The sequence below is a fragment of the Notamacropus eugenii genome, chromosome 2, assembly GCF_028372415.1.
Source record: "Notamacropus eugenii isolate mMacEug1 chromosome 2, mMacEug1.pri_v2, whole genome shotgun sequence".
Classification (NCBI taxonomy): domain Eukaryota; kingdom Metazoa; phylum Chordata; class Mammalia; order Diprotodontia; family Macropodidae; genus Notamacropus; species Notamacropus eugenii.
In genome coordinates this window covers 34,158,500-34,172,008 of record NC_092873.1, presented here as the reverse complement: position 1 = coordinate 34,172,008, position 13,509 = coordinate 34,158,500, and the positions used below count along the sequence as shown (strand labels likewise).

At 40.8% G+C, this 13,509-nt stretch overlaps 1 protein-coding gene across 3 annotated transcripts in view; it reads left to right on the top strand.

Annotated features, from left to right (window-relative positions):
• The first annotated feature begins 4,550 nt into the window (after window positions 1-4,550).
• The window catches only part of KLHL2 (kelch like family member 2), a 135,792-nt gene continuing 126,833 nt past the window's right edge, over window positions 4,551-13,509 (top strand). Inside the window, exon 1 of one of the 3 annotated variants that reach the window (XM_072639732.1) lies at window positions 4,551-4,674. In XM_072639732.1, coding sequence (XP_072495833.1) covers window positions 4,649-4,674 — 26 coding nt within the window. In that variant the 5' untranslated portion in view covers window positions 4,551-4,648. Of the gene's footprint in view, window positions 4,679-5,626; window positions 8,550-13,509 lie in introns of those variants that run through there. The other 2 variants (XM_072639733.1, XM_072639734.1) reach the window with 2 other exon arrangements.

Genomic DNA, 13,509 nt, shown 5'->3' with positions numbered 1-13,509 from the left:
CTGGCAAATGAGATAGTGTTGTAAAATGCTTAGCACAGTGACCCCATAGTAGGTGCTTAATAAATTCTTGTTTCCTCCCTTCCCCACTACCATTTGATATAGTGCTATAATGACTAAATATAGTAATAACAAGAAAAAAATTGAGGGAACAAGCATAGGCAGTGAATAAGTAAAATTATTGGGTTTTGCAGATGATTATTTCAAACAACTTAGAGTCAACTAAGTTCAATTAAAATAGCTAATAATTTCAGGTAATTAGTAGAATATAAAACAAACTAACTCAAATTATCAAGTCATCTCTATATTTCCTTCTTCTACAAAATGTTTACTTCTGTATATTGTATATAAATCCTAGTAGGAGAGATTTTTGAAAAATGTCTTTCAAAATATATAAAATATTTTGGAATCTGCCTACCAAGGTACACAAAGGAACTTTATGACAACAATTACAAAACATTCTTTATAGAAATACAAACAAAAGTAATTAGAAAGATATTAATTGCTCATGATCAGGTTATACTAACATAATAAAATAGTAAAACTACCTAAAGGAACTTACTTAATTGATCCAGTAATCAAATACCAAAGGGTCACCTTATGGAGCTAGAAAACAAAGATGATAAAATTCATTTAGAGGACAAAAAGGTTGAGAATCTGAAGGTAAGTTAAGAAAGCAAAACAACAGTGTCAAGGAAAGGGAATATCAGATCTCAAACTATAATTCAAAGTCATAATCATTAAAATTACTTAGTACAGGTTAAAAATGAAAGAAGGGTACTAGTAGAACAGATTAGGTGATCAGCATGCAGAAACAAACACAACTACGGTTAACATATGTCCAGTGAGCTTACTGTGTACTAGGCACTGCACATAGTTTACACTGTGTTTAATTATAATTATTATCTCATTTGATGCTCACAACAGCCCTCAGAGGTAGGTACTCTTACTATCTCCATTTTTACAAATGAGAAAACTAAGTCAAAAAGAGGTTAAGTAATTTGCACAGGATCACCAGCTAGTAGGGGGTCTAAAGTTGAATTTGAACTCAGTTTTTCCTGATTCCAGGCCTATCATTCTATTCAATAAACTCAAAGATTCTGATATCCTATTGGCTAGTGATTCACTATCTGACAAAAGATGCTGGGAAAACTGGAAGGCAGTTTGGCAGAAATTAGGTTTAGATAAAGATCTCATGTTAAATACTAAGACAAGTTCCAAAAAAATACATGATCTAGATATAAAAATGTCATATCATAAACAAATGAGAAGATCAGGAAGGGAACTTCCTTGTACAGCTATGGATAGGGGAAGAGTTCTACAATCAAACAAAGGATAGACACATTCACAAGAGATAAAATGAACAATTTTGATAACATAAAATTGTAAAGTTTTTGCACAAATCAAATCAATACCTTTAAAACCAGCAGGGAAACAACTGGGAAAAAAATATTTTCAGCAAATGTTTCCAACAAAGGTCTGATAACTAAGATATGCAAAAAATTGACAGCCCAATATATAAATGGTCAAAAAGTATGAACAGGCAGTTCCTGAGTGAAGAAATCCTAGTTATGTACAGATATTTGAAAAAAAAAATGCTCCAACTTGCTAATAAATAGAGAAATGAAAATTAAAGCAAATTTGACATTCTATCTCACACCTAGATTTGGCAGAAAATTTCAGTTATTAGAGTACCTGTAGGAATTAGGCACACATTCATTTTTGGAAGAGGTGTCAATTTGTCCATACCTTCTGGAAAACAATTTGGAACTATACCCGGCCCCCCCAAGTCACTAAACTATACATAACGTTTGACTCAGTAATACCACGTTATCGGTTCCTGTCTCCAAAGACACCAGAGAAAGAGGAAATGTGCTATAGCATCCTTCTCTTTTTATTGTAGCAAAGAACTGGAAAGTAAGGAGAGGTGGAACTCATCAATTGGAGAGAATACCTGAAGAATATATAGTATACAAATCTAATGGAAACAACGAACATTTGTATGAACGGAGGTAGACCTCTTGTAGACCTCCAGAAACTGGAGAATAATTTCTACATAATAAGTAACATTTATATAGTGATAACTATGTGTTGGGATTTGATCTTTACAACAACAATAGCAGGTGCTATAAGATCCCATTTTACAGATGAGGAAACTGAGGCATACAGAGATTAAAATGACTTGGCCAGGGTCACACAAATATCTGGAGTCAGATTTGAGTTCAGGTCTTCCTAACTCCAGCTCAGAGCTCTATTCACTGTGCAACCTACATTCACAACAGCAACGTAAAGAAATGCAACTTTAAGAGACTTAAGAACAGACAAATGCAAGGACCATCCACAATAAAAAAACACACCCAATGATAAATGATGAAGAAGGCTACCCATCTCCTGATAGAGAGGTGCTGAATTCAAATACAGAAGGTGACATGTTTCTTCACAAATGACCAAAGTCTGGATTGGTTTTATGTGACTACACTTATTTGTTACAAGGACTTTGTTTCTTTTCTTTTCTTTGGAAGGAGGGATTTTGGAGGGAAAGGGAATAATGTTGCCTCCTTCCCCCTCCCTCATCAAAGTCGCTTAAATCCATCATACGTCTTTTAAAAAGCAAGAGTTTCATAACAGAAGGGGAAGCTAGGTGATACAGCGGATAGAATGCCCTCACGCACTTACTAGATGTGTGATCTTGGGCAAGCCATTTCACCTTTTGCCTCAGTTTCCTCATCTGTAAAATGCGCTGGAGAAGGAAATGACAACCCACTTCTGTATCTTTGCCATGAAAACTCCAAATGGGGTTGTGAAGGGTAGAACAGAACTAAACAATATAATGGAGATTTGCGGATTCATATGCAGTCACCTTTTCTGTACAATCATCTTTTCTTCTGTAGTATTATGTTTATGGAAATGTCGATGGGGGGGGGGGGGTGTTTGTTAACTGCAGAATAAAAAAAGGAAAAAAGTTAGGTATCTTCCCCATATACCAGGAAGAAGAAGTTAGGACAAATGTATTTTGTGTATGTGTATTTCAATATTTCTGGTATCTTTAATTCCATCACACTTGGTATCTGGGAGGAGACAGAGGTTGACAATTGGGGTCCATAAGCACTTTCGATTTCCTGGCATATCTGTCCTGAACTTAGGGTAACCTCTATGCCATGATGAGGCAGGACGGGAAGGTTCATTCCATCTGACAATGTGGTGCAGTGGTAGAAAGGGCACTAGATTTGAAGTCGGAGGTCCTGGGTTTGAAAGCTGATTCTACTTGCTGTTTGACCTTGGATTTCATTCCTCTAGACCTCAGGTTCTTTATCTGTAAAAGGGAGAGAGGTGGGGTTTGGATCAGATTACTTCTAAATTCCTTTCCAGTTCCCTTCCTGGGGTATGGTTAGCTCACTTTTCAGGGCGATCCTGAATTCCTGAAGGTTCAGCCAGGGAAGCATAAACACTGTTGGGTACGACCTAAGGGTTTCCCAACACAAACCCAAAGAGATGGGACCAGCGTATACGTGGGTGTCCGCTCAGTTCTCTCCCAACTCTCCTGTTCTGTAATTTTGTGTCAGCCTCAGGACCAGTCCCACTGTCCGCAGCGGCTCACCATCAGCTTGGCCACCTGGTGGTGATTTCCTCCCAGTCACAGCAATTCTCCAAGTCTAAAGCACGAAGCGATTCTGCTCTGCATCCGTGCAGCGGGACGAGGCACCAACAAAATCCCAGCTGCTCCAAGTAGATTATCCCGTATTTTCAAAGGTACTCATTTCCTGGCCAGGGATGCTATGTATCTCCTCAGGTGCCAAATGTTTCCCGGGCCTCCCTTTCTCGCCACCCCCCACCCCCCCACCCTCCACCACCGCAAAAGGCAGGGGTTGGATTCAGCGATCTCCTTCCAGCTGGAATCCTACGATTCTAGGATCTTTGGACCCAGTGGTTCCCGGGGCTGCTAGCAGAGGCTCCCTCCTCCAGACGTGGGTCTCCTCCCCCAAAAGATGACGTAGCACGAGGAGGTGGGGTGAGAGGGGTGAGGGAAGCAGTTGCATCAGAGCCTAGGAAGGCTGCTTCAAACACTCCCCCTCTCCCGACCTGGGTACCCCGCAGCCCTCCCCAGTCGCGAGCAGCCCGGCGCAGCAGAGGCGAGGAGGAAGAGGCGGCGCAGAGGGAGGGCTCTCTTCAGCCACTTCAAGGCTTGCATCAGCCGCCCGTCATTAGCCGTCCGCGTCGTCCCAGCCTGAACCCGGAAGTGGGCAGAACCAGCCCGTCTCGGTGGCAGCAGCGACAGCAGCAGCAGCTGTTCCCACAACTGGAGAGAGAGCTCCCCCGACAGAGCTAGGGGAGGGCGTGGAGGAAAGAGCAGGAGCGGAGACGGGGCGCGCTCGGAGAGGCGGCGATGGCCGGAGGCTGCGAGCGCTAGCGTCCAGCGAGGCGCGGGCGGGCTGCGCGTCCCTCCGGCCCATGCGGAGCCAGCGAGGCTGAGTGCGCTTCGCCCCCGGAGGCAGCCCCCTTACCGTCCAGGACCGCTGCCAGCCTCGTCGTCCTCGTCCCTCCCCCGCCGCCGCCGCCGGGGCGGATGGCCCGAGTGTGCCGAGGTTCGAGGCTGGAATGGTGCTGGCGGGCGTACGCTGTACCTGCCTTCTGAAGCCCCGCGGGAGCCACCATGGAGATGATGCTGCTGCCTCCTGTGTGAGTGAGTGAGTGTGTGTGTGTGTGTGTGTGTGTGTGTGTGTGTGTGTGTGTGTGTGTGTGTGTGTGTGTGTGTGTGTGTGTGTGTGTGTGTGTGTGTGTGTGTGTGTGCCCCTGTGTGCCCGCGCGTGTGCGCGCGCGCGCCTCTGCGGCGGCGGCCGGGCAAGCGGGCACGGGTGGATGGAGGCGTGGAGGGAGGAGGTAGGCACGGAGGGAAGGGCGCATGGAGAGAGCAATGCGCCCTTGGAGCCACTGTGCCTCTTCCCACCTGCCCGCCGTGGCGGAGCTGGGACACACTGGGAGCCTGGGGGAAGGGCTGCTCAGTGAGGATGGATGGATGGATGGATGGATAGACAGACAGACGGACGAATGGACACTGAAGTGGCTGGGCGGGTTGGGGGGGAGACCTAGAAAGATGAATGGACTGGGAGAAGGGGGAAAGGTACAGACCTCCTGCGGTTCTGGGAGACAGGAGCTTGCAAACTGTCTGATGATCCCTTCCCACTTTAAAAGTGGTCCTGGATTTCTCCATGAGGGGCTTTTCCCCTCCCAAAACTGAAGAACACAGATGTGGTCTAGCTCATCTATGGATGAGTACTTGGAAGGGTATTGTTTATATTGTCCTTAAATATACCATGTCCCCAAAGTCATAGTGGGGTTTTAAAGCTGGTGAAGCTTAAAGCTGTACTAAGACTTTAGGGACAACCTGTATATGCATTACTGATTCCTTTCTAAGGCATATATATATATCCTATGTGTTTGGGGGGTGTGTGTGATATATATCGATATAGAAATACACACACACATAGGATATATATGCATAATATCTTAATACCTTAGAAAGGTATCAGTAATGCATATACAGGGATATCTCTAAAGTCTTAGGGATACAAAGATATCCGTAGATAGATATAGCTATGTCACATACATATATAGAGAGAATATTCATTCTCCATATCTGTCAAGATATCTATATAGATATCCTTAAGAGTCTGATATATATGTATATATATATACATATCTATATCTGTCTGAAAGAAAGAGAATACTCTCTCGCTCCCCCTAGATAGAGATACATAGATATATCTATATGAATACATATTGATAGAGAGAGAAACAGAGAAGGAATACTCTGTGTATACATATATGTACTATATGTGTATACACATATATATCTATATATTATATAGTACCAAGGATTAGTGTCTAAATAAATAGATATGAAAATGTTGGGGTTTCTCCAAGTACCTTAAAGATTAATATTTGAGCATTCTTGACATCATTGGACTAAGTTTACTCTGGGTAGATGGCCACTTTGACCTGAAAATGAGGATTTGTGTGTTTCTTTTGTACTCTTGACAAATTTGCTGTGTAGAGTAACAAGTACGTTGTTTCCTTAGGTGCTTAAGTTTTTGTTGAAAACAATTCTAATCTTCAGGAAAAGGTCCTTTAGAAATATTAGCAGCTGGGATAGCATGTAGAAAATATGATTTCTTTTGTTTAACAAGAGGTGCTTTGCTGTGTATGTGGGGGAATTCAATACAACTAAATTTCAGAATTCCTAGGGATAGCAATTTAGTTTTGCTTTCCTGTGTTTAACCTCTCGGAAGGAACAAGATCCTTTTGAGCCAGAGTTTTTATAAGAGCAAACAAAACCCATTCTGTAGGACTCTTTCCATGAATGCTTATTCATGGCCTCTTAGCACGTTTTCAGTTTGGATTTGGCTAGCCACACTACATGGCAGTTGTGTTGCACAGTCTCTCTTGGTTATTTGGCTATATTCCAGAAAATATATGGATCTTTGACTTGGGCTGAATACTTTTCTAATGATGTGTATTCATAGGAGAACCATTGGGTTTCTGGAACCTCCTCAAAAGGGTCCTCAGACAGTTTTTTCTAGCTTGAGTTGGGTAGGACCTAGAATGGGGTCTCTAGTTAGAAAAGTAGGTGATGGACTCTTTTCAGCCACTCTTTATGAGAAGCTGGGAGCTCTGTTGCATCTTTGTGTGTGGGGCACGCCTCTTAGATGCTGCCATCACAACCTCAGTGTCTCAGTAATTTGCTCAGTGAATCCTAGAACACTCCCGAAACCTTAGGAAGCAGCAGCAGAACTTAGTGCAGGCACCCTTAGACTGTCGATGCAGGAATCCCTGATTTTTAGTAATCTTTCATCTTATGTCAGTTCTTATGAAGCCCCTTGTTATCCTTGGAGCATGAGGAACTAAAGGAAAGGATAAATGTATTTGAAATGCTGCAAAGCAGAAAAGAGTGGGGAGAGAGGTGGTTTCTAAAGGTGAGGGAGCAGGCTCATAGAAAATGCCAAAAAGTAAGCACAATGAAAAATAAAGCATACAGGCAGTGAAATTGCTGATTGAAATGAATTGACTTTGGATAAACCAGGTAATCATAATTTTGACCTTCAGTACCCTTTCTAGATTTTGTGGTACTAACTCTATTTGAACAAAAAATAATTGAACTACAGGTCAAAAATTCTTAAAATTGGGGACTCCAAGCTTGTCAAAACTTTTTCATTATTTCCAACATTTAATTATAAAGCTATATTTTGCCTCTATCTGAATATTATGAATTAAAGATGCCACGTATCTGATAGGGATTCTTTGTAGAAGAATTTCTTTCTACAAATCCCTTTGTTCTCATCTTTCCTTGTAGGTGCTAGTTTAACTCACCTCTCTGATATTTCTCTGGTGTACCACAAGGCTTTTTTCCCCTTCTTTTCATTTTTCCTCTTTGCTTCCCCTCTTGCCATTCTGTGTCATCTCCCCTCACTTCTACATTTAAAGGCTGCACCAAGGCTGAAAGTGTTGGTGTCTGTGCTGTATTTGGGAACAGGCTTCTCAGGGAAGTCAGATTCAGCCTGAGAATAAGGAGAGGATCCTGGTCTTGGTGGAAGCTCATTTCACTTCAGTTCAATTCAGCAACCTTTTATTGAGGGTCTACTTATGGTGGCAGTCATTGTGTTGAAGTCTGGTAAAAGACAAAAAAGGATACTCTCCCTTGCTCTCAAGGCATGCCTTTGTTGAGACAATGGGTATATAACTTGAACACATACTAAATATATATAAATGTACAAGATAACTTCTGGTTGTATTGGGGAAGAAAGCATTAACAGCTGGGCATATATCAGGAAAGGCCTTCTCTCAGAAGTAATTCCTAAGCTGAATTTTGAAGGAAGCTTGAGGTTCTTGTAGAGGAAAAGGAAATGGTGTTAAATTTGTCTCTGGCTTAAACCCAGGGAAAGAGCTTTACTACCCTCTCCTACCCCCACCCCACAGTGCCCCCTGGGAAATCATATTCCAAGTCTTCCATTATCGTACTCTTCAAGCTCATTTCCTCTGGAGTGGTGGTTGAGTTGGGTGATCTTGGTTCCACGAATTCTTGGGTGAATCTGTCTTGGTCTGGTTCAGTAGCCCTGTATCTTTTCTGCTGCTGGGTTCTTCTTCATTCTCTGGTTCTAATGCTATTTCTGATTGAGCTTTATACTTCTGCTGGTGCTCTCACCATTGGTCTTGCATGCATGGACGTATGCATAGCTTTGGACTTCTCTTGCGGTTTTCTAATTGCAGTGTTGCAATTATACAATGGTGGGGCTCGGGCAGCCATTATATGCATATGAGTTTGGGCTGTGACTTGGCCCTGGTAGGGCAGTAAAAGTTGCCAAAGCCTTTACAAAAAATTTCATTCATATATTTGTTTGTTTATTTATTTCAGAGCCTTGCTTTGCAAGAGACTTGCCTGGAATATGGGACGATTGAATGCTTTACCCAAACAATACCATTGTTTGCTGTCTGTTAGAACCTAGGTCTTCCTGACTGTAACCAGCCTTTCAGCCAATAGAATGAGATGTACAGAGATGGTATGTAAATGAAGTAGGCTTGATACCAGGAAGCTTAACCAAGATTCTATGGTGGTTACATTAAAGGGTATGAATAACAAGTAAATGAAAACCTGCCCACTTCAGTTATCCTTTTGGACAGCAAACATGTCCTTTTGGCTTGCTTTGCAAGGTAGTTTTCTTCTCCCTCGACATTTTCATTACAATAGCAAAATCCTGCTTATTTCGTTGGTGATGGTTCTTCTCTATGTCATTTCCAAGAAAAAACAATAAATACATCCCACATCACCACTTCATCTTTCTCTAGTGCAAAGTGAAATACCACAGACATGGAAATATACTGCCCATTTTCCCAGTCTACATTTCTCTATTTGGGTACTAATTTTAGTTTTTATTTAATGAGTCTCCAATATGTATATAAGGTCCCTTTCATCTGATAATTCAGAACTCCTACACATTAAAGAAATGAATGAGAACATTTAGAGAAGATAGAGATGGCAAGAAAATATAATCCTGTAAGTGTTAGGGGCATGAGATTCTGGAGGAAGTAGGTTTCAAGTGTTTTTCTTTTAAAGTGACAGCTCAGTGAAATAACCCAAGAAAGTTTTTCAAGTTAATTGAATATCAGGTCGCATTTTGGGAAAATAAGGTAGAAATTTCAATACAGAGAGATGTTTATGAAGATCTTATTCAATTTTTCTTTCTCCCTCAAGATCAAGAAGGTTGTTACTTTATGCAAGGAATGATAATTGCATCCTAGGTGCTGTTTTCTAGTGTCCCAGGTACTTTTCATTTTTATAAGCCAGTTCTTTGGATTTTGAGCTATTGGGCTTTGGCAAGGGTTAAACCTTACTTCTCTTTAAGTGTATCTTACTCAATCTTTTCATATACAGTGGCTGATGTCAATGTAAATAAATGTGAGGAGTTGGCCTTGTTATGTGCATTATATACTCTCCTTTTCCTGTTGCTAATTACTGGCTTTCATGAAACACTTTCCTCTCCTTGCAGTGTACGATGCTCCCTTCATCCAATTTTTCTCCTCTCTCTCTCATCATACCCTTTTCGTTTCCTGATGTTTCTTCCTCTTCCGACTGTTTGTGGGTGCCTTCACCCCAGGTTTACTCCTCAGCCATCTGTCATCCTCTTCCCACTCTTACTCACTTAGAGCTCATTCATTTACCTATTATCTTCTAAGCCAAGGATTTCTCACCTGGAACCCATAAACAAAACAAATCCTTGATGACTTATTTCTGTATAACTGGTTTTCTTTGTCATTCTGTGTGTTTTATTTTGTGCATTATAAAAACAGTATTCTGAAAAGAGATCTGTAGGATTCACTAGACTACCAAAGAGGTCCATGACCCAAGACAAAGTTAAGAGCCTGTGCTCTTAATTGAAAGAGACTGATCTCTTTTTGGACATCTAGATTTCCCACCTAGATTTAGAGTCTCCCACAGGACCACTATTTGGATACTGTCTCCTCAAACTTTCCTGCTTTGATACTTCAAGATGCCAGTGATTTCATCAAGGTTGCGTTGATACTTATCTCCATCCCTTCATGAATTATTCCGACTGTTGATGAACAACTCCAAACAGAACTGAGTTGGGCCTCCAGTGATAGATACCTAGACCTTCACTGCACCTGTATTTTTTAGCCTTTTTATGCTTGCTAGGATTTGCCAGATTCCATGTTCTTTTAGAATAGCCTTTGAGCACCAGGATGAGGCATCAGAGTAGTTGGGTGGTAGGGGTAGTGGTAGTGGATGGAAGGACACCTATAGTATTAGCATATGTAAAGCTGAATACCCATCTTCATTTCCATTCACTAGACATTCCCTTTCATTGTCATTCTTCCAGTTCCTGGTATTCAAACCTTTGATCATGCATTTCTTTCTTCATCCCGGACAGCCATCATGTTCTTTATAGTCTATAACAGTAATAATAACAGGTAACATTTATATAACACTTTAAGTCATGCTGAACACTTTACAAATACCTCATTTGATTTTCTTGACAAACTTGGGAGGTGGGTGCAATTATTATCCCCATTTCCTACATGCTTCATGCCTGTATTATTGCAATAGTCTTTATTCAAACTCAGCAACTCTTTGGAGCTGGTTTGTTAGGTAGGCATAGAGTTAATATTTGTCCTCAAAGATACAACTATAATAAAACTAAGACCACAAATAGGTAACATGGTTTTGTGGAAGGAGCACTGGATTTGGTATTAGACTCTGTTGGTTTGATTTTTTTTTTAACTGGACCATCTGTGTAAGAAACTGCTGGGGAAGAACTCTCCCTACCAGTACAGATCAGTGGCTGCTCTGCAACTTACAGCCTTGCAGGGTTGCCTGGAGGGGAAGTGACTTGTCCAGTGTCTTATAACCAGTGCATGTCTGAGGTAAGACTTGAACGTAGATCTTCCTGACTCTGAAGCCATGGTCTACGCCATGCTTCCTTTTAGTCTAAAATTTAATAGGGATAACTGTAAAGGCTTATTCTTGGGTTTAATAAATTAGCTTCATAAGTATAGAATAGAAGAGCTGTGGCTAAATAACCATTCATCTGGAAAAGAGCTGGGGATTTTACTGGACAAAGCTCAGTTCAGTTAAAATAATGTGATGTGGAAGCCAAAAAAGATAATAAGGTCTTATGCCATATCGAAAGAAACATATTGTCCAGAATTAGGGAAGTGATAGTTCTGCTGTACTTGGTCTTGGTCAGCCCAAACTTGGAGTATTTTCCTTAAGAATACTGATATATTTTTGACATGGTTTTCCCCCCCGTTCTTCTAGTTGTAGGGCTGGAACATTTTGGAGAAAGAAAAAAAATAAATTTTTATTTATTAAAAAAATTAATTTAAAAAATCAGTGTCCTTCCTAAAATATGGTTCGTTCCCAGGAACCTTACTTGTTTGCTATTAAAAAAAATTGTTTATAGGCCAGTAAAACAAATTCTATCATTGGTCATGTTTTTTAAAAATGTATGTCTTGTTCTGTACCCTGAGGCCATTATCTTTGTTCAGAAGATGGGGTAGGCGACTGTCATCAGGACTCTGGAATTATGGTTGGTTTTCATGTTGATCAATATCATTAAAGTTTTCAGAGTTGTCTGTTTTTACAGTGTTTTTGTTAATATATAAGCAGATATCCTTGTTTAGCTCATTTCACTCAGCATCAGTTCATATATGTGTAAGAAGAATGTTGAGACACTTTTTGTATATTGTCTTGCTCATTAGCCTATAAGGGACTGTCTTTCTCCTTACTTTGTATCCCTGTAGCTTAGCACAATGTCTGGCACATATTAGGTGTTTGGTAAATGCCATTTGTGTATCTAATTGAATGCTAGAATGCTAGTTGACTGGACAGTGTATTCTGAAGAGGGCAGCTACAATGTTAAAGAACTCAGAGATGATGCATTCAAAGACCTTCATGACTTAGACCCCTCCTACCTGGCTTCTTATACTTTACTCCCTAATATTAGCTCTTCCATCCTGTTCCATGAATAAGACCCTCCATTTCTCTGCTCCAAGCATTTTCTCTGGCTGTCCACCTCTTCTGGAATACTGTCCCTCTTCTACTGTGATTCCTGACCTCCCTGGCTTCCCTTAAGTCCCATCTAAAATCCCACTTTCAACAGGAAGCCTTCTGGCGGACAGGGCTGAAGCATGGGACATGGTGAACAAATAAAAGTAGAAAATCATGTGTTCATAGAATTGTGATTAATCCAGCTGGTCTGGAAGAATAGACTTCGTGAAGGATGATAGAGTGAGATAATAGAATGTATTCCAATGGTGGAGGGAACTCGAAAGTCAAACTAAGAAGTTTGGACTCTGGCCTTAAGAAGCCATTGAAAGCATTTGAGCAGGGCAGTTAGGTGATTGAGATGGGAGATGTGGTGAGGGCCTGACTTTGAAATAATACAACTGGAAAATTCAGCAAATGATTAGATTTGGGGGTATGGGGAAGCTGAGAATGAGTTCCTAAGTTACCACCCTACAAACCCCAGCACAAACCCTGGATTTCTTTGGGTCAGTCATCTCATTTCCCCAAACATGATAACATGTTTATTCTTGCCCTTGTTCATGTTATTTCTTATCCCTTCTCCCTCTTCTTTGCCAGGTCAAACCCTATAATTCCTTCAGGGACTAGGCAGCCGTTGTGGCTTGTCCATTGTCTTCATTTCTGTATTATGTAGGATATAACCCCTTGCTTGACTATACACTGACTTGGATAATTCTATTGGGGAACCTATATATTTGATATAGCTATTGAATCCTTTTGTTCTTTCACAAATGCCTTCCTATCTAGATCCTACACTCCTTGACTTGGGTTCTTTTTTTTTTTTTCAGCTTAACACAAAGTTTGAGTAGCCACTGAACTGGTAAAAGGGAAAGCCATGGAATGAATAAGTTCCTATAGCTATGAACTAGATAATCAACCCCTAAATAATTGTGACTTGGATGATATATATACACATATATTTTCTACTACAGGGCATAGAAGTTTTTGTTTCTGTTTTTAAATATACTAGTTAATGGCAAATAGAAATAGTACTTTGCTTACCTGGTTGGTAATTGAACCGCCTTCCACCTCAATTTCCTCATCTGCAAAATGGGCATAACAGTAGTGGTTATCTTAGAGAGGATCAAATGAGATCATAGGATCACAGACTTAGAGGTGGAGGGTTTTATTTTAGAAGTCATTGAGTCCAAATCCCTCATTTTTATGGGTGGGGAAACTGAGGCCCAGGAAAGATAAATGATTTGCCCAGTGACTGAAGTGGCATTCAAACCCAGGGAGACCTTCCTGACTTTGAGCCCCCTACACCATGTCATATACATACTATAATGTACACTATGTATACTATACATATACATAGTATATATACATACATAGTATGTATACTAATGTATACTATAGTGTATATGAATCTCTTTTGCAAACCTTAAAACTCCATGTGATTATTATTGTTACCATGA